This window comes from Rhinoraja longicauda, unplaced genomic scaffold (genome assembly GCF_053455715.1).
Source record: "Rhinoraja longicauda isolate Sanriku21f unplaced genomic scaffold, sRhiLon1.1 Scf000213, whole genome shotgun sequence".
Classification (NCBI taxonomy): Eukaryota; Metazoa; Chordata; class Chondrichthyes; order Rajiformes; family Arhynchobatidae; genus Rhinoraja; species Rhinoraja longicauda.
The window spans coordinates 126,639-148,198 of record NW_027601431.1 but is presented as its reverse complement, the minus strand read 5'-3'; the positions used below and the strand labels follow the sequence as shown (position 1 = coordinate 148,198).

General features: G+C 44.8%; 2 protein-coding genes across 2 annotated transcripts in view; one reads left to right on the top strand and one right to left on the bottom strand.

Moving 5' to 3' along the window:
* The first annotated feature begins 1,720 nt into the window (after positions 1–1,720).
* Positions 1,721–21,560, top strand: part of LOC144590574 (uncharacterized) — a 62,038-nt gene continuing 42,198 nt past the window's right edge. Inside the window, exons 1-2 of the mRNA XM_078395093.1 lie at positions 1,721–1,853; positions 3,379–3,472. Coding sequence (XP_078251219.1) covers positions 1,721–1,853; positions 3,379–3,472 — 227 coding nt within the window. The remainder of the gene's footprint in view (positions 1,854–3,378; positions 3,473–21,560) is intronic.
* On the bottom strand, positions 3,324–17,471 carry LOC144590571 (mucin-4-like). Its single transcript, XM_078395091.1, has 5 exons — positions 17,377–17,471; positions 11,859–12,047; positions 8,977–9,023; positions 7,540–7,643; positions 3,324–3,539 (listed from the first exon to the last, which is right to left on the bottom strand). The coding sequence occupies exons 1-5, from the start codon at positions 17,433–17,435 to the stop codon at positions 3,483–3,485; spliced, it is 456 nt and encodes a 151-aa protein (XP_078251217.1). The 5' UTR covers positions 17,436–17,471; the 3' UTR covers positions 3,324–3,482.

The window sequence follows — 21,560 nt, the reverse complement described above, 5'->3', positions numbered from 1 at the left end:
CCCGTCCCGGCATGCCTCACGCCTGCCACTCCTCAGATCGGGCGGCGCTGACCGCCGGGAGATGTCGTCATCTCTCCCGCTCCATGAGGGGAGGCCTGCCCGACTGACGGCAGTGCTGAGGGCGGATGGAGCGGGTAAGGGGGGAGGAGGAGGAAGAGGAGGGGGAATGGACTGGGGAGCGCACTCTATTCCCACCTCAACCCCCTGTTAAATCTCCCCCAAACCTCCTGCATTAACCCCCATCCCCTCACTCAGCCATCCCCTCACTCACGCGCTCCGTTCCCACCTCAAGCGTGTGACGTCACAATGCACGTCTTTAACCGATCAGCTCGCTCCGCGCGGCCCCGAGCCCCCGCCCGTTCGTTCGTTTAACTGATGCGCTCCCCCACCCTCCCTGGATCTTTAACTGTTGCGCTCTCCCCCTCCCCCAGGACCTTTAATTGAAATTGTGTTTCACAATGCGCCCTCCCGCCCGTCCCGGCATGCCTCACGCCTGCCATTCCTCAGATCGGGCGGCGCTGACCGCCGGGAGGTGTCGTCGTCTCTCCCGCTCCGTGAGGGTGGGGGAGACCCACCCGACCAGACGGCAGTGCTGAGGGCGGATGGAGCGGGTGAGGAGGAGGAGGAGGATGGACTGGGGAGCGCACTCCATTCCCACCTCAACCCCCCGTTAAAACTCCCCCAAACCTCCAGCATTAATTGAAATTGTGTTTGGAATTTTTTTTCAGAGCCCCGCTCACGCACTCCATTCCCCCCCTCTACCCCCTTAACTCCCCCCCAAACCTGTGGCGCATTAATTTAAATTGGCTTCAGGCTTTTTTAAGAGCTGCACTCACCCACTCCATCCACACCCCCTCAACCCCACTTATCATCCCCACCTCAACCCCCTTATCCTCCCCTCAGTCCCCTTATCCCGTCCCCTCCACCCCCCATTCGCCCAATTCATCCCCCTTGAACCCCCTTTAAAACACCCCCAAACCTCGACGGCATTGGTCTAACACCCTCCCATTACTCAGCCACCCCATCCCCTCACTCACGCACTCCATTCCCACCTCAAGCGTGTGACGTCACAATGCACGTCTTCAAAAGATCAGCTCGTTCCGTTCCGCGCCACGCACCGCCCGGCCGCCTCCCCCCGGACCTTTAACTGATGCGCCTCCTCCCCCTCCCCTCCCGCCCGTCCCGGCAAGCCTCACGCCTGCCACTCATCAGATCGGGCGGCGCTGACCGCCGGGAGGTGTCGTCGTCTCTCCCGCTCCGTGAGGGGGGGGGGGGGGGGGGGGACCCGCCCGACTGACGGCAGTGCTGAGGGCGGATGGAGCGGGTAAGGGGGGAGGAGGAGGAAGAGGAGGGGGGATGGACTGGGGAGCGCACTCTATTCCCACCTCAACCCCCTGTTAAAACTCCCCCAAACCTCCTGCATTAACACCCATCCCCTCACTCAGCCACCCCCATCCCCTCACTCAGCCACCACATCCCCTCAGTCAGCCACCCCATCCCCTCACTCACGCGCTCCGTTCCCACCCCAAGCGTGTGACGTCACAATGCACGTCTTTAACCGATCAGCTCGCTCCGCGCAGCCCCGAGCCCCCACCCGTTCGTTTAACTGATGCTCTCCCCCACCCTCCCTGGATCTTTAACTGTTGCGCTCTCCCCCTCCCCCAGGACCTTTAATTGAAATTGTGTTTCACAATGCGCCCCCCCTCCCGCCCGTCCCGGCATGCCTCACGCCTGCCATTCCTCAGATCGGGCGGCGCTGACCGCCGGGAGGTGTCGTCGTCTCTCCCGCTCCGTGAGGGGGGGGGGGGGGGGTCCCGCCCGACTGACGGCAGTGCTGAGGGCGGATGGAGCGGGTGAGGAGGAGGAGGGGGATGGACTGGGGAGCGCACTCCATTCCCACCTCAACCCCCCGTTAAAACTCCCCCAAACCTCCTGCATTAATTGAAATTGTGTTTAGAATTTTTTTCAGAGCCCCGCTCACGCACTCCATTCCCCCCATCAACCCCCTTAAAACCCCCCCAAACATGTGCTACATTAACTTAAATTGGTTTCAGGTTTTTGTAAGAGCCCCACTCCATCCACACCCCCTAAACCCCACTTATCATCCCCTGCTACAACCCTCCTCAACCCCCCTTATCCTCCCCTCACCCACTCCATCCCCCTCAGCCCCCTTACCCCCTCCCCCACCCTCCATTCACCCAATTCATCCCCCCTGAGCCCCCTTTAAAACCCCCCCAAATCTCGACAACATTGGTCGAACACCCTCCCCTTACTCAGCCACTGCATTCCCACCTCAACCCCCCTCACTCAGGCACTCCATTCCAACCTCAACCCCCCCTTAAAACTCCCCCAAACCTCTCCTGCATTAATTGAAATTATGTTTAGAATTTTTTTCAGAGCCCCGCTCATGCACTCCATTTCCCCCCTCAATCCCCCTTAACTCTCCCAAACCTGTGGTGCATTAATTTAAATTGGTTTCAGGCTTTTTTAAGAGCCGCACTCACCCACTCCAACAGATCAGCTCGCTCCGTGGAGAAATTCTCATTAAGAGTCTTACCCATCTCTTGTGGCTCCACAGATTTGACCACTTTGATTTCTGAGCGGTCCCATTTTCTTTCAGGTCACCCTTTTCCCCTCTATGTACGTAAAATCTTTTGGGATTAACCTTAATGTTATCTGTCAGAGATACCATTATTCTTCAGAACAGAACAGAAAATGTTCACTATTTTAATCAGTTGCTTTCTTTATTTAAATGTTTCAAAATGTAATATTTGGAAGATAATTTTTGAAATATTTTCTTTAAATTGATTCATGTATTTAATGCATATGAATTTCTAGTGCAAACTGTCAGCCTTCACAAAAAATAATGATAATATTCACATACAAATTACATTTTATCCCAAAAATCAGATTGTAAGAGAGTAACATTCCATGCAAAAAAAATCCAGTTATTCATATAAAATATATCTATATATATATATTTTTTTAAATTTATATTAAAGTGCTCTAAAATACATACAATTATGTACTTTTAATTATATTTGTACATTTCAATAGTTAAAACAAATATTAAGGGATTTTACTACATTATCAGAGCAATGTGCAGCATTGAAGTGTATCCATTTATTTCCCCAAAACATTTATTTGTACCTTTTACAAAGTAATTAATGATCATGAAAATAAGTAATAAGGTGCAGATGTGGATAGAAGGCAGGAACAAAACAAATCTTTATATGATTCAAAACATAAAAATGACAAAAATAGTAATTACTCATTTGAACATGGTGTCCGTATTTTAAAACAAGACAAGGAAATAATGTTGATTTAAAGCATAGGTAATTCAAAATGTATTGAAGTACATGTATCTGATGAACTCAGATCCCTGTGATGGTTTCTCGGTGGAATTGAAAGGTCACGCCTGTGGGTCACTTGTTGTACAGAACAGAGCTTCAACGAAGTTCTCAAAAGGCAGGTTGGTGGATTTATGGTATTTGGGAGTCATTGCCGCTCCTGCTGAATGATGGTCTTTCAATTTTAACCTTTAAAAAAAATAACAATATTTTTACTGGGTATGGTAGATGTTATTTGAATGACTAAACATGAGAGGAAATGAGAGGGGCACACAGTGGCACAACAGTAGGGTTGCTGCCTTACAACGCTTACAGTGCCAGAGACCCGGGTTCGATCCCGATTATGGGTGCTGCCTGTACGGAGTTTGTACGTTCATAGAGCAGGGGACCGGGGGTCAAATGAGATGGAGGAACTGAGTGAAATCCAGGTTAGTCGGGAAGTGGTGTTAGGTAAATTGAATGGATTAAAGACCGATAATTCCCCAGGGCCAGATAGGCTGCATCCCAAAGTGTTTAAGGAGGTAGCCCCAGAAATAGTGGATGCATTAGTGATAATTTTTCAAAACTCTTTAGATTCTGGAGTAGTTCCTGAGGATTGGAGGGTAGCTAACATAACCCCACTTTTCAAAAAGGGAGGGAGAGAGAAAACGGGGAATTACAGGCCAGTTAGTCTAACATAGGTAGTGGGGAAAATGCTAGAGTCAGTTATTAAAGATGGGATAGCAGCACATTTGGAAAGTGGTGAAATCATTGGACAAAGTCAGCATGGATTTATGAAAGGTAAATCATGTCTGACGAATCTTATAGAATTTTTCTAGGATGTAACTAGTAGAGTGGATAAGGGAGAACCAGTGGATGTGTTATATCTGGACTTCCAGAAGGCTTTCGACAAGGTCCCACATAAGAGATTAGTATGCAAACTTAAAGCACATGGTATTGTGGGTTCAGTATTGATGTGGATAGAGAACTGGCTGGCAGACAGGAAGCAAAGAGTAGGAATAAACAGGTCCTTTTCAGCATGGCAGGCAGTGACTAGTGGGGCACCGCAAGGCTCAGTGCTGGGACCCCAGCTATTTACAATATATATTAATGATTTGGACGAGGGAATTGAATGCAACATCTCCAAGTTTGCGGATGACACGAAGCTGGGGGGCAGTGTTAGCTGTGAGGAGGATGCTAGGAGGCTGCAACATGACTTGGATACATTAGGTGAGTGGGCAAATGCATGGCAGATGCAGTATAATGTGGATAAATGTGAGGTTATCCACTTTGGTGGCAAGAACAGGAAAGCAGACTATTACCTGAATGGTGGCCGATTAGGGGAAGGGGAGATGCAATGAGACCTGGGTGTTGTGGTACACCAGTCATTGAAAGTAGGCATGCAGGTGCAACAGGCAGTGAAGAAAGCGATTGGTATGTTGGCATTCATAGCAAGGGAATTTGAGTATAGGAGCAGGGAGGTTCTGCTGCAGTTGTACAGGGCATTGGTGAGACCACACCTGGAGTATTGCGTACAGTTTTGGTCTCCTAATCTGAGGAAAGACATTCTTGCCATAGAGGGAGAACAGAGAAGGTTCACCAGATTGATTCCTGGGATGGCAGGACTTTCATATGAAGAAAGACTGGATAGACTCGGCTTGTACTCGCTGGAATTTAGAAGATTGAGGGGGGATCTTATAGAAACTTACAAAATTCTTAAGGGGTTGGACAGGCTAGATGCAGGAAGATTGTTCCCGATGTTGGGAAAGTCCAGAACAAGGGGTCACAGTTTAAGGATAAGGGGGAAGTCTTTTAGGACTGAGATGAGAAAGTTTTTTTTCACATAGAGTGGTGAATCTGTGGAATTCTCTGCCACAGAAGGTAGTTGAGGCCAGTTCATTGGCTATATTTAAGAGGGAGTTAGATGTGGCCCTTGTGGCTAAAGGGATCAGGTGGTATGGAGAGAAGGCAGGTACGGGATACTGAGTTGGATGATCAGCCATGATCATATTGAATGGCGGTGCAGGCTCGAAGGGTCGAATGGCCTACTCCTGCACCTATTTTCTATGTTTCTATGTTCTCCCCGTGACCGCGTGGGTTTGCTCCGAGAACTTTGGTTTCCTCCCACACTCCAAAGACCTTCAGGTTTGTAGGTTAATTGGCTTGGTATGAATGTAAAAACTGTCCCTAGTCTGTTAATGTGCGGGGATCACTGGTCGGTGCAGACTTGGTGGGCCAAAGGGCCTGCTTCCACGCTCTATCTCTAAACTAAACAAGAACGAAACTAAATCTAAGAACTGATTTTGATTTGAATAGGAAGCTATATTCTGAACAGAAGTAATAAATATATAGTTTTATTGCTCAAAGTGCTGAGAATGGATGATGGAGGTATTCCAAAACTACTGAACTGGCTACTTTCTGTGCTTTATTGTACTAATAATTTTTAGACTTGTATAAATCAGCAGTCATCATCAAATATGGACAAATTAAATGGTGTAATACTGTCAGAGATACAGTGAAAAACAACAATTATTTGAAATCTCTAAGTTTAAATAGACTACAATGTTTGGCTAATTCACCATATCTTGTGCAAAATAGATGTTGGTATCCCTTCCATTGGAAAGGAAATGTTATGAGCACATCTAATCAAGATGCTGTAGTTTTACAGGATGTAAAGATGGTAAATCAGAAAAATGGGTAGCTAAACAGATTCCACAAATTACTGGAGCACAGTGAGAGATTAGGAGAATTTCTATCACTGATGTGTCCATATACTGCATCTGAAGCCTCATTGTTTTGTGGCTCTGAAATACCAAACTGAGCTGAAATGTGAGCCCTGGTTGATTCCATCATCTCTTGAAGCAGGGAGATTGAGTGGCAATAAGGCCTTTGCTAAAGGATTCCACAACACTGCTGTGAAGGCATGCCACATAAAACAAATAATTAAAAACAGCTCTCTCAGTAGGAAAGTTGAAGGATCAGATACAAAATACATCTGTCCTTTAGAAAACGATAGCGTGTACTCGTTGCTGAACCCAGTGTCCAGAGTCTAAACTCTAGACTGTTCCTGACGTCTGCATTACAATGTTCATGAGTAGACTTCAGAAATGAAGTGACCTGCATCAGGTCAGCAATTCTCCACTGAACCATCAGCTGAAGTATTATATGGAGTGACTACCAGGTATGAGAACAGCTTACAACCCAGCGGTATGAACATTGATTTCTCCAACTTCAAGTAACCCTTGCTTCCCCTCTCTCTGTGTCGGTTCCCCACGTTAGTTTGATTTGTTTTTCTGTCCTGATTAATTTTACTGTTTGTACACGTTGTTGTCACCTTCTCCTCAGCCAATTCTACATTTCCTTGACTACCATCTGCTTTGATCTGTCATTTTCACACCTTTCCCACCCATTTCTCTTGTCTCCCTCCCCCCTGACTCCCAGTCTGAAGAAGGGCCTCGACCCGAAAAGTCTCCCATTCCTTCTCTCTAGAGATGCTGCCTGTCCCTTTGAATTATTCCAGCATTTTGTGTCTATCTAATGTGTAACTATTGTATAATTATGAAAATCAAATATTATGCTTCTCAACACTGCTTCATTTGTTGTCAGGAAATAAATGTCAGAAATACTTGGCTGCTAACTTTCTGTGAGCAACTATAGCTCACTATAGCTACATGTTCCTTAAGCTGTTCTGCGCAAGTCTTTTTGAGTGAAAAATAATTAGGAGTTGGAAAACAAAGGTCATAAGTGATAGGAGCAGAATTAGGCCATTTGGCCCATCTAATCTACTCCGCCATTCAATCATGGATGATCTATCTCTCCCTCCTAACCCCATTCTCCTGCCTTCTCACCATAATTCCTGACACCTGTACTAATCAAGAATCTATCCATCTCTGCTATAAAAATAACCATTGACTTGGTCTAAACTAATTAAAACAAGGATAAAGATGATAACTACTGAGAATAATCATGGAGGTTGTCAATATCATACTTTTGGTTTAAACTAAAAGGAATACAAAAGCCTGTACTCATGATGAAGGTGCTCTTTAATATTAATATTAATATTAATATTAATAATTGCAGTTTGTGAGGTTAATGCTTTTGCCATAATGTTGCCAAAACCCAACTATTAAGAAATATTCTATTATAGTGCAAGCAGAACAATATTTACATCATAATGCAAACTATGGGCTAATTCTTTATTATTTTGTACCTCTGCCACAGTGCTGACATTTTCAAGGTGTGGTTTCCAGCCCAACGCTGACAGATTTTTTTCATCCAAAGTAGGCAAGATGCGTGTTTCTTTCATTTTAGAAACTGAAATAATAAATACATTTCATTTCATTAGTTTTTTCATTTAGTTGAAAGAGCATGAGTAAACGTTTCCAATAGCATCTATTTTCAATTGCCAATATAGCTGTAAATAGTTGGACGACTAGTGGTTTGCACACCTCAGAGAGAGGCAGATAAGTGAGTGTAATACTGTAGGGTAGGTTGGTTGCTGATGTTTGCTGAGCTTTGATTTTCCCAGCTTGTCTATTTCATTTGATCCCCTTGCAAACAGTAAGTCATCACCATGTGTTTTAACCTCCACTTCAGGTGTAGCAATGCTAGATACCAGAACTATTAGAGAGAGTGATACAGCATGGAAACAGGCTCTTTGCCCCAACTTACCCACACCGGCCAACATGTCCCAGCTACACTAGTCCCACCTGCTAGTTTGGTCCATATCCCTCCAAACCTGTCCGATCCATGTACCTGTCTAACTGTTTCGAGCAATTCTAACTATTCTCGCCATTTTTAAGCTAAATGGTTCCATGTTGCTGATGAAGTGAAATCTATCAGATAGAACTCCCTCTTCTTGAATATCTTATTTTAATCTGATAATGGAATATATTAAAAGTTGTAGTTTAATTTTGCTGTTTCTTCCAGTAGGAAATCTTGGGGTACTGATTTTGGATGATCAGCCATGATCATATTGAATGGCTTGAAGGGCCAAATGGCCTACTCCTGCACCTATTTTCTATGTTTCTATGCTTCTATATTTCCAAGTCAGGATAGTGTGTAAATGGGAGGGCAACTTCCAGGCGGTGGTGCTCCTGTGCTACAGAATATGAGAATCAGTAACAACAAGTGGGCAGCACGGTGGCGTGGCAGTATAGCTACTGCCTTACAGCGCCAGACACCCGGGTTCAATCCCGACTACAGGTGCTTGTCTGTATGGAGTATGTACGTTCTCCCAGTAACCTACGTGGGTTTTCTCCAAGAACTTCGTTTTCCTCCCACATTCCAAAGGCATACAGGTTTGTATCTTCATTGGCTTGTTATAAATGTAAAAATGGACGCTAGTGTAGGATAGTGTTAAAGTGCAGGGATCACTGGTCGGTGCAGACTTGGGAGGCTGAAGGGCCTGTTTCCGTGCAGTACCTCTAAACTAAACTAAACTAAAAGTGCTTTTGCTTTGCTAAATAGTTGAAATGAACCCCACTATTCAGTTAAACCCTCATAAATCTACATCATGACAAAATGTAAAATGATTCAAAGCAGTGCAATAACTATCCAATGGCAACATTTAACATGAGATCAAAGAATAATCTCTGTCTGGAGAGGTCTGTGTATCAACATATAAAATTGTGACTAAAATACTTACATGGATTAGTTTGCCAAGAGAATATTTGCCGATTCTCATCTCCAACACTGCAAAACAAAATTGAGCCGTCAACAGACCTAATGATTCAAATGTCAGACGCCTGCCCACAGCTACGGCAGGTTTTTTGCATTATCTGCCCCAAGAGGAAGAACTGGGTCTCTTCAGAAAGTGTTGAACCCTTTTGGGATCAAACATTTCTAGTTGATGAAAGCCTAGTTGGATAATGATTTTTAAAGGTCTATGGGGAGGGTCAAATATGGAATACTTGGGTAACCAGATAATGTCCAAGGTCACAACCATGTAGGCAATATGGAGGGTGGACAGAATGTACCACACTTACATGAACATTGATTAAATATAAGATAACATGAAATTCAGATGTAAACTTGCCCCAAACCATTTTCTGTGTCTGGTATATACTGCTCATTGCCAATTTCCTTACAAAACTGCTGGGAGCTGGCCTGCTAAGAAGCTGTACATTTTTTCATGAAGGTACACCTCAGCACTATTGAATGAAATCCAGGAATGATGTTGAAACTGAAATACATTTCCATGTCAGGATGGGCAATGGTGTGGTGTCGCCAGGCAGCATCTCTGGAGAGAAGGAATGGGTGATGTTTCGGGTCGAGACCCTTCTACAAACTGGTTAGGGATAAGGGAAACATATTTTGCTTGGGCAGCTGACAGCCCTGTGGTATGAATTTTGATTTCTCTCACTTCAGGTAGCCCCGGCATTCCCTCTCTCACCCATGTTGCACTGGCTTCTCGTTGTCACCCTACAAACAGCTAACAATGGCCTGTTTCCTTTATCATCGTTAATTTTATGCATATCTTTCATTCATTGTTCTTTATCTCTCCACATCACTATCTATATCTCTTGTTTCCCTTACCCCAAACCAGTCTGAAGAAAGTTCTCGACCCAAAACGTCACCCATTCCTTCTCTCCAGAGATGCTGCCTGTCCTACTGAGTTACTTCAGCTTTTTGTGTCTATCTTGGGTTCAAAGGTCTTTTATAGTCACAGGTACCAATTAAGGTACAATGATATTCGATTTACCATACTGCCAGACACGCAACTGCAAGACACGCAACTGCATAAAAGTTAACATAAACATCCACCACAGCGGATTCCCCACATTCCTCACTATGATGGAAGGCAATCAAGTCTAAACTTCCCTCTGTATTCTCTCGCCGTCGGGTGAGTCGAACCATCCGCAGTCGGGGTGATCGAAGCTCCCGCGACGGGACGATCGAGGCTCCCGCGACATGGCGATCAAAGCTCCCGCAATGAGAGGATCGAAGCTCCCGCGACGGGGCGACCGAGGCTCCCACAACGGGGCGACCGAGGCTCCTGCGATGGGACGATCGAAGCTCCTGCGACGGGACGATCGAAGCTCCTGCGACGGGGTGATCGAAGCTCCTGCGACTGGGCGATCGAAGGTCCTGTGACGGGGTGATCGAAGCTCCCGCGACTGGGCGATCGAAGCTCCCGCAGCCGGCGACTGAAACTCCCGTGACGTGACGGTCGAAGCTCCTGCGATGGGGCGTTCGAAGCTCCCGCGACTGGGCGATCGAAGCTCCCGCGACGGGGGGATCGAAGCTCCCGCGACTGGACAATCGAAGCTCCCGCGACTGGACAATCGAAGCTCCTGCGACGGGGCGATCGAAGCTCCCGCGACTGGGCGATCGAAGCTCCCGCGATGGGGGGATCGAAGCTCCTGCGATGGGGCATTCGAAGCTCCCGCGACGGGGCGACTGAGGCTCCCGCGATGGGGGGATCGAAGCTCCCGTGGCTTGGAGTTCCTGAAGTCGGTCTCTGACCAGGGACTGCGAGGTCCATGATGTTAAAATCCACAGGCTCCCACATTTGGAGCTTCCGGTCGGTCCCCAGCAGTGGCCGCCAACTCCACAATGTTAGGCCGCAGTGCAGACGGAGGTACGATACGGCAAGAAATCGCGTCTCCGTCGAGGTAAGAGATTTTTTTTTAAATCCCCAACCCTCCACATAAAACAAGCTAAAGAAGACTAAAATATACATTTAACACATACTAAAAAGCAACAAAGAAGGGAAAGGACGAGACAGACTGTTGGCGAGTCAGCCATTACGGGCGCCACCTGGTGTTCGTTTATACCAGCATCTGCAGTTCCTTCCTACACAAGAGGAGGAGACGGCAGCTTCTATCAGATCCAATACAGGGTGGAGATGGTGACTTTAGGACTCAAAAGACAGAGCAGCTGCTACCCGTCCTCACCAATGGCCAGCACAGAAGTTGCTGGCCTGGATGGAGCCCCGAGTCCCACATCTTTGTGTTGAACAGCTGTTCCACGCACTTCCACTCCTTTTTCTCTTTTATAGAGGCTTGAAAGCACACACCACCAGATTCAAGAACACCTTCTTCCCCACTGTTATCAGACTTCTGAACGGTCCTTTCATAAACTATGGTACTGTCCAATTCACCTCTACCTGATTACGGACTTTGTTTGTAAAACTGATGCACTACAATGCTGAGAACTATATTCTCAATTCTGTATCTTCCCCTATGCTCTGACTATTGCACTTGTGTTTTCTTGATTGTATTACCTCATCTGTTTGGATAGCATGCCAAGCACAGTAATTCGGTACACATGACAATAATAAATCAAAACCTAATCTTTAAGAAATGTATTTTCTTTTATAAACAAAATCAAAACCTGCAGTTAATTGTTCTTTCATTATCAACTGTTGTAATTACAATTCTGATTGACTGCAGTTTTAGTTTACAACACATGCTGGTCTTGGTGATGAACATGGAAATTAATAACATAGTCTTGGATACACAGTAACAAAGGTGCATCTTCCACATAATTCTGCTATAATTTGAAGCGATATAAAGAATAATATACCTGCTTGTGTCATTTGTGAATCTGTTGTGTCTATTTGATTTGCACTTCCACACAATAAAAAATATGGCTAACATCAGTAACAACAAGAATGCTAAAGCTCCAAACAGAATGCCAAAAAATGCCCGGAGGTTCAGCGATAAATGTTCGCAGCGGTCACCGAAGCTGGAATATATTGTGTGTGGAACGCATCTGGAAAACAAAAAACAGCGGCATGAGGCACTGGCAAGATATCAAGTAAAAAGATTAGCATGTTTATCATAACTTTTGAGTTCCTAAGAGTTTTTCAGAAAGCAGAGGTACTTTAAGTATAGTCCATTTGCTCACAGTTTCATGCACAACAGCAATGTAATAATGACTAAATAAACGTGTTTAATTAGGTTGATTGAGAAGTAAATATTGGCCAAGATACCAAGTTTAACTCGCCACCTTTCTCTTGAAGTCATGCCTTGAATCTTCAATGCCAGCTGAAGGGGCATCACTTCAATGCTTTAACCTAAAGACCTGTGCAACACTGAACTGCTGAAGTTTTTAAAGTTGATTTGAAAATTAACATTCTGATTTAGAAGCAAAACTGAGGCAAACCCATTGATCTTCAGTGGCATTTGATATATCTTAAACTTCCGTTTGGAAATGTTGAAGTGATGATCTGAGACATAATATGGGGATGAGTCAGAAGGCATGGAAACAACTTGTCCATGCTGACCAAGTCTCACTTGCTGGTGTCTAGCCCATATCCCTCTAAACCTTCCTATCCATGTACCAAATGTCTTGTAAATGTTTAATTTGTACCCCCTCGACAACTTCCTCCGGAAGCTCATTCCATTGTGTGTGTTCCTCATGTTCCTTTTAAATCTTTCCACTCTCACCTTAAACCCATGCCGTCTAGTTCCACACTGCCCTACCCGGGAGGAAAAGACAGTGGCTATTCACCTTATTGATGCTGTTTATGATTTTATAAACGTCTGCAAAGGCACCCCTTGCCTCTTTGTTCCAGTGAAAAAAGACCCAGCCTATCCAACCTTTCCTAATAACTCAAACCTTACAGACCCAACAATATTGTAACATTATCAGAAATCATTTTTGCACTATTTCCATTTTAATATCATCCTTCCTAGAGCAGGTCGTCCAGAACTGCACACAATACTCCAAGTATAGCCTCACCAGCAACTTGTACAGTTGGACCCTAATGTTCCAACTCCCATACTCAATGCCCTGGGGGATGAACCAGCGTTTACAGTTATTTTCCTACATATGCAAAATGTCACCACCCTGTCTGACTGTGTTGCCAATTTCATGGAAATATATATCTTCACCTCTATGTCTCCCTGTTCTACAGCACTGCTTAGGCCCTTCCATTTACTGTGTAAATCGTGTCCTGGTTTGTTTTAAAATAGAAAACACTTGAAGAGATCCCATTATAGATGAGGCTCTCACTAGGGCCTCCTCTATATCCCGCAGCTCCGCTTTTGCTCCCCCTCCCCCCATTCATAACAAGGACAGGATACCCCTTGTCCTCACCTTCCATCCCATCAGCCAGCGTATCCAACAAATCATCCTCCAACATTTCCGTCACCTCCAACTGAACCCCACTACTGGCCACATCTTCCCATCTCCACCCCTTTCAGCGTTCCGCAGAGACCGTTCCCTCCGTAACTCCCTGGTTCACTCATCCCTTCCAAACCACCCCTCCCCATCCACTTTCCCCTGCAACCGCAGGAGATGCAACACCTGTCCCTTTACCTCCCCCCTTGACCCCATCCAAGGACCTAAACAGTCTTTTCAGGTGAGACAGAGGTTCACCTGCACCTCCTCCAACCTCATCTATTGTATCCGCTGCTCTAGATGTTAACTTCTCTACATTGGCGAGACCAAACGCAGGCTCGGCGATCGTTTCGCTCAACACCTTCGCTCAGTCCGCCTTAACCAACCTGATCTCCCGGTGGCTGGGCACTTCAATTCCCCCTCCCACTCCCAGTCTGACCTTTCTGTCATGGGCCTCCTCCAGTGCCATAGTGAGGCCCACTGGAAATTGGAGGAACAGCACCTCATATTTCGCCTGGGCAGCTTGCAGCCCTGCGGTATGAACATTGACTTCTCCAACTTTAGGTAGTTCCTCTGTCCCTCTCTTCCCCTCCCCCTTCCCAGTTCTCCCACTGTCTTCCTGTCTCCACCTATATCCTTTCTTTGTCCCGTCCTCCTGACATCAGTCTGAAGAAGGGTCTCGACCCGAAACGTCACCCATTCCCTCTCTCCTGAGATGCTGCCTGACCTGCTGAGTTACTCCAGCATTTTGTGGTCCCATTTGCCTGTGTTTGACCCATTATCCCTCTAAACCTTTGCTATTCACGTAGCTTTTCAAGTTTCTTTTAATTGGTGTTATAGTACCTGTCTTAGCTACCCCTTCTGGTAGCTTGTTCCATATACCCAGCATTTTCTGAGTGCGAAAGTTGCCTCTCGGGTTCACATTAAATCTTGCCCCTCGTCCCTTAAACCTATGTCCTCTGGTTCTTGGTTCCCAGCACTGTGTAAAAGACTCACTGCATTCACCCCATCTATTCCCATCATGATTTTATCCACCTCTATAAAGATCACCCCTTAGCCTCCTACAGCTGGATGACCAAAACTGAACACAATACGCCAAATGCAGCCTCACCAACGTCGTGTGCAACTGTAGCATATGTCCCAACTTCTATACTTTATACCCGAACGTGATGTCCTGACTTCTATACTTTATACGGTGAAGGCCAATGGATCAACATCCTTCTTTCCTATCCTATCAATCTGTGATTCAAGGAACTACCTACCTGTTGTAGATTCCTCTGCTCTCCAACACTCCCCAGGGCCCTACATATTCACTGTGAAGATCCTGGCCTGGTTTGACTTCCCAAAATACAACACCATGCACGTATCTGCATTAAACTTCATTTACCGTTCATCAACCCTATTCCACAGCTGATCAAGACCCTGCTGTAAATTTTGATAACCATCTTCACTGTCTACGATATCATCTATTTTTGTGTCATCTGCAAACCTACTAATAATGCTTTGTACATTCTCATCCAAATCATTAATATAAACCACAAACATTAATGGACCCAGCACTGATCTCTGAGGCACACCACTAGTCACAAGTTTCCAGTCTAAAACATAACCTTCCACCGCCACCCTCTGGTTCCTTCCATGAAACCAATTCTGTGTTCAGGCAGCGAGTTCTCCGTGAATGCTGTGCAATCTAACTTGCCAAAACAACCAGGCGCAACCTTATCAAAGGCCTTGTTGAAGTCCATGCAGACAATATCTACGGCCTTGCCTTGTCAGACTTTTTGTTTACTTCTTCAAAAATATCAATCAATATTGTAAAACGTGATCTCCCGCTGTCAAAACCATCCCTAATCGGCCCCTGTCCATCCAACTGCATATATATCATATGCTTCACAATTCTCTCCAGTAAACTACCTACCACAGATATGAGGCTCACTTGTCTATCGTTTACAGGCCCTATTACTTGCAATCCTTTTTAAATAGAGGGACAGCATTAGCCACCTCCTGTCTTCCATTACCTCACCCGTGTCAAACGATGATTCATATATCTCAATTAGGATTTTCACCAAAAAAATTTGTAGCTTCCCTGATGTCTAATAAGACCCAGGAGATTTATTGACCTTCAAACGCTCTGGGCCATCCAGCACCATCGTCCTTAATATCCTGAAGACAATTGCATTAACTGTCTCAATGTGTAGTAAGGAACTGCAGATAGACACAAAAAGCTGGAGTAACTCAGCGGGACAGGCAGGCATCTCTGGAGAGAAGGAATGGGTGTCATTTGCTGAGTTACTCCTTTTAGTGTCTTCAGTTTAAACCAGCATTCCTACACAAGGAACTGCAGATGCTGGTCTACACCAAAGATAGACACAAAATGCTGGAGTAACTCAGTGGGACAGGCAGCATCTCTGGAGAGAAGGAATGCGTGACATTTTGAGTCTGAAGAAGGGTTTCGACCCGAAATGTCACTCATTCCTTCTCCAGAGAGATGATGCCTGTCCCGCTGAGTTGCTCCAGCATTTTGTATCTATCTTAACTGTCTGAAGTTCCCTAGCTTTCATGTTTTTCTCCACAGTAAAAACTGGAGAAATACTCATGAAGGATCATTGAGGACCTTGCCCATCTCCTGCAGCTCTACACAGAGATGACCACTTTGATTTCTGAGAGACTCTGTTCTCTTTCTAGTTACTCTTTCCCCAGTGTATTTCTTAAAATCTCTTTAGATTTTCAATAACATATTTTTGGATTCTCTTCAGACTATTGGCCCAGTTTATCTTGGGGAAACCTCCACTATACCACCAATTCTAGTGTGATCCGCAAACCTATTAACCATGCCACATAAATGAATATCCAAATTGTTCATATAAATATTGACCAAAAGTGGTCCTCGCACCATTCCCTGTCACACACAGCTTGTTACGTGTCCAGTCTGAACAACAATGCCGAATCACCACCCTATCCGCAAGCCAATTCTGTATCAAATTGGATAGCTTAGCCTGGATCCCATGTAATCTAACCTTTGAGACCAGTCTGCCACATGGTAGCTGGACAAAGGCCTTGCCAAAGTCCATGTAAACTTTGAGGTAGCACCGTAAAAACATCATCATCACCTGCACACATTGAATTCAATTACAGTTTACACTTCTGCGGTTTGTTGAACATGAACAGGTAAGTGGCAGTCAGGGAATAATATGCCTGACAATTCTCCGTGACCCTAACAAGGTAGTAGTTGCAGAGAATTGTGGTTAGGGAGGCCGAGGATGAGCAAGATTTCTAGACTTTGTTGTTCCAATAGTGCGAGAAATCAGCTTCAATTGAGTTGCAATTAATAATTGAAAGAAATATCAGTGCAATACCTCAGGGGCTGGTCCAAATTCCAATAGGATGGTGCTGGTGGTGGGGGACGGGGTCAAAAGCCAGGTGTCATAGCTACTTTATTTAGTTTTAGTTTTAGAGATACAGCGCGGAAACAGGCCCTTCGGCCCACCGAGTCTGCGCCGACCAGCAATCCCTGCATCCTACACACACTAGGGACAATTTTTACATTTACCGAGCCAATTAACCTACATACCTGTACATCTTTGGAGTGCGGGAGGAAACCGAAGATCTCGGAGAAACCCCACGCAGGTCACGGGGAGAACGTACAGACAGCACCCATAGCCGGGATTGAACCCGGGTCTCCGGCGCTGCAAGTGCTGTAAGGCAGCAACTCTATTGCTGCGCCACCATGTTATTGTATGTTATATGGTATAACATTGAGAAATGCAGCACCTGGCTCAGTTACTAGAATTATTTCTGGAAACCTTTAGTGGCATAATACAATGACTTTTTTCATTATATGACAGAGAAAAGCTTTTGAAAAGGTACGTAAGTTATTAATAAGATTAGCTTATAACAGTGACAAAATGCCTGCACTTAAATTTAATTTCCTTGCATTTTCAAGCAACAAAATGTTAAAAAATATATGTCTTTATACCTGCACGAAGGTCCAGTTAGCAGATGCTGGCACTCTGCTTGATTCAAACAGTAATTCATGTCACAGGGTGATCGGCAAACGACTCCATTTTGCTCATCCCACTGAACCACATAACCAGCAAATATGGAGTTGTTGCAGCTAAAGAAATCCAATAACTGTTCGTTCGACACTGTAATAAAAAATAAAATGTTCTGTAATTTAAGGCTGTGTGTCAATTCAGATAATTGGGAAATAATGGATTTATTATCAATAATATTTAGGAAAGGGAAACATTTATCATAAGTGCTTTGAAAAGTAACTGCAAGGTTGGGTATTTCCAAACTTTTTACAGCTGAAATCAAAGGAAAATCGATAAGAATGTCACCTTGAGAATCTTTATTACGATTCTGAGTTGTTCTCCCTCTGGCATGTCGGTTGTTTACTTAAAACTAACTTCATGCACACATTTGGTGAAGTATAAAGCAATTCTAACTATTTGAATCTAATTTAGATTTTTTTACAAGATTACATAATTACTGATTTTTTTTCTTTGACAATGGCCTATTTGATGTTTGCCTGGGGATAAGTGGACAGCAAAGACCACATTAATAAATCAGACAAAAATCATTTTTATCCATTTTACCCGGACATGGACATTGTTAACATGGGTGACATCAATTCCCCGTCCCTACCCTTGCTTAAGAATGTGGCGGTGAGATACCTACTTGAACCTCTGTAGAATTTCTGGTGAAAATACTATCACTGCCCAAGTTAGACACAAAATGTTGGAGTAACGGCATCATCTCTGGGCCGAAGGAATGGGTGATGTTTCAGGTCGATGCCCTTATTCACTGGAATCTGAAAGCAGTCTGAAGAATGGTCTCGACCCGAAATGTCACCCATTCCTTCTCTCCAGAGATGCTGCCTGCCCCTCTGAGTTACTCCAGCATTTTGTGTCTATCTTCGGTGTAAACCAGCATCTGCAGTTCCTTCCAACTCATCACTGCCCAAGTGTTGGGTAAGGAGTTCCAGGATTTAGACCCTATGATGATGATGAACCAATTATATATTTCCAATGCACAGTATTATAACACAATATTAATATAATCATATAATATTAAGACACAATATTATACCACCCTGAGGTGGTATAATATTGTTTCATAATACTGATTGGAATATCCTGAGGTGGTATTCCCAGGCGCTTGTTCCCTATTTTCCTCTAATGCAGCAGGGGGTCACGTTTTTGGTAAGCGCTGTCAGAATTGCCCCAGAGTAACTGCAGTATATTTTGTAGATGGCACACACTGCAATCACTGTGAGTCAAAATGAATGGGGGAAGGGGTGCCCATCAAAGGGGCTGCTTCCTTTCAAATGGTGCAGAGCTTCTTGAGAATTCATGGAGCTGCATCATCCAGACCTTTGTTGAGAATCCCATTATATTCCTGACTTCACCCTGTAGATGGTGGAAAGCCCTTGGGCAGTCAGTGGTGAGTCACTCACTGCAGACTAACCATTCTATGATGGCATTAATGTGGCTGCTCCAATTTCATGTCTGGTTAGTGGGAACCCCCCAGGATGTTTATGATAGGTTACTTGATAAGGGAACTTAAAGGGGACGTCTTTTATTAAAGGCCTTTACCTGGCACTTTTGTGAAAATGGTCCAAGATAGGACTTTACCCTGAGGATCTTGAGCAGTGATAACCTAGGCTGACATGATTGTTGTTTGACATTCACAATCATAATTCTTTACATTAGTTATGACTCCAAACACTTTAATATTTTACCTGTGATGTCAGATGCCTTAATAATACAGGGCAATCTGGATTTCAGCTCTTTTGTCAATGTTTGAACCAAGGCTGTGATAAGATTTGCAGGCAAAATCCAAACTGGACACCAGTGAGACTGACTGCTTGACAGCATTGTCGATGACACCTTCGACCCCATTGACTGGACAGTAATTTACCAAACTGGATTTGTCCTGAATTTTGTGAATACGATGTACCTGGGCAATTTCTACACTATTGAGTTGATCCAGTGTCTTGATTGTATTAATCTCCTTATGTAGAGGCCCAGCTAGTTATGGCCTTCAGTACAAAATGGGGATGCTATCTGCTCCCAGGCACTCACCACCCACTGTAAAAAAAACGACCCGCACATTTCCTTTAGATTTGTCCTCTTTTACCTTAAAGCCATGGTTTCTAGTGTTAACATCTATCTCTACTCGGGAGAGTGGGGAGGTGGGGGGTGGGGGTGGATGGGGGAGAGGTTCTGACTGTCCAAACTATCCATGTCTCACACAATTCAAGGTTTCAAGGTAAGTTTATTGTCACCTTGGATATATATATTCTATAGGGTCTCCTCTCAACATCCACCGTTTCAGAGAAAACGATCGGACTTTGATCAGCCTCTCCCTATTGGTGATTCCCGCTAATTCGGACAGCATTCTGGGAACCACTTGCAGGCCACACAGGTAGGAATGATGGGACAGGCATCTTCCCCGACGGACATTCATGCACCAGATCGATTTTTACAGCAATTTGGTAAATTTCATGGTCATCGTTACCAAGACCGATTGTTCTTTTCCCAGATTCCAGATAAATTGTATTTAAGTTTCACCACTACCATGGTGAGAATTAAACTCTGCTTCCAGATTATTATATCACTGTGCCATCATAGTAGCACATCACTCAATAAACATTGTAATCTTGTACTTACATGTAGTTATATCTTGAATATCAGTGCTATTTAAATATCCAAGGACAACTTGAGGGATCACGGCACGTCGGACACGTGTGACATCATTGAAAGCACTCAGAATTGCAGAATGCAATTCATTATTTAGAAAATTAATTACTCTCAGCATTGCATCGTATTCAAAGTGAAGCACAGCAGAAGTAACCAGATTTCCTTCCCGTGTCCTGTTTGTGGATGGCAGATGCATAAATTAGTCATCGTATTTATTATATTAATTTATGACTTGTATTTACTTATCAACAGTAGAATCTATATACTAAAACTCTTGTTTGTTTGTTTGTTCCTGAACTACAGCCAAAACGGTACAAGATAGCACAACAATTTTAGGCCCACCTTGTTCACCACAGTCTCTTTGGTGCTAATGGATGAAGTTTCATTGAAATCAGTGTTGTATTTTTTAAGTTATTCACATTTTAAAGTTTGAATCTATCTCCTAGGGAGGGGGGGGGAGGGAGGGGGGGGGAGGGAGGGAGGGAGGTGGGTGGAGGGAGGATAAGGGGGGTTGAGGGGGATGGAGGGGAAGGGAAGGGGAGGGGAAGTGGGGCAGGGGGGTTGGGTGGAGGGGGAGAGTGGGGAGGAGAGGGGAGGGGAGGAGGGAAGAGGGAGGGAGGGGGGAGTGGGGGGGAGGGAGGAGGGAGAGAGGGGAGCGGGAGAAGGGAGGAGTGGTGGGGGAGGGTGGGGAATGTTCGGGGGAGGGGGAGGGAATGGAGGGGAGGAGGGAGTGGGGGTAGAGGGGAAGGGATGAGTGGGGGGAGAGGAGAGGGGGAGAGTGGAGAGGAGAGGGGGAGAGTGGAGAGGGGGAGGAGAGGGTGCTGCACCAATGCAGGAGAAGTTTGTCCCCAACGGGTCCACTTGGTCTAGTAAAAAACTAAAAATCTGAATGTCTTACATGGATAGGACACGTTTGGAGGGATATGGGCCAAACACAGGCAGGTGGGATTAGTGTAGCTGGGACATGTTGGCCGATGTGGGCAAGTTGTGCCGATGAGCCTGATTCCACACTGTATCACTCTGTGACTATATGACTCTGTGTCACTTTGTTGAGATTAAAATGACAATGCCTATATGAATGAATTGTTTCAAAAATAAAACACTCAGACTTACAGCAATGAGAGAACTTAAAAGCATTTCTAAAAGTTGTTGCATGGATTTTAAGTTTTCTGACTGCTGTTCAAGTTATGGGAAAAACTGGTTCATTTAAAGTAGCCACGCCACATTATTATTATTGATTATTAGCCAATTTACTGGGAAAAAGGAGTCTCTAAAGCATGATAGACACAAAAAGCTGGAGAGAAGGAATGGATGATGTTTCAGGTCGAAACCCTTCTTCAGACTAGTCAAGGGAAAGGGAAACGTGAGATATAGACAGTGATGTAGAGAAATATAGAACAAATAAATAAAAGGTATGTAAAAAAAGTAACGATGATAAAGGAAACAGGCCATTGTT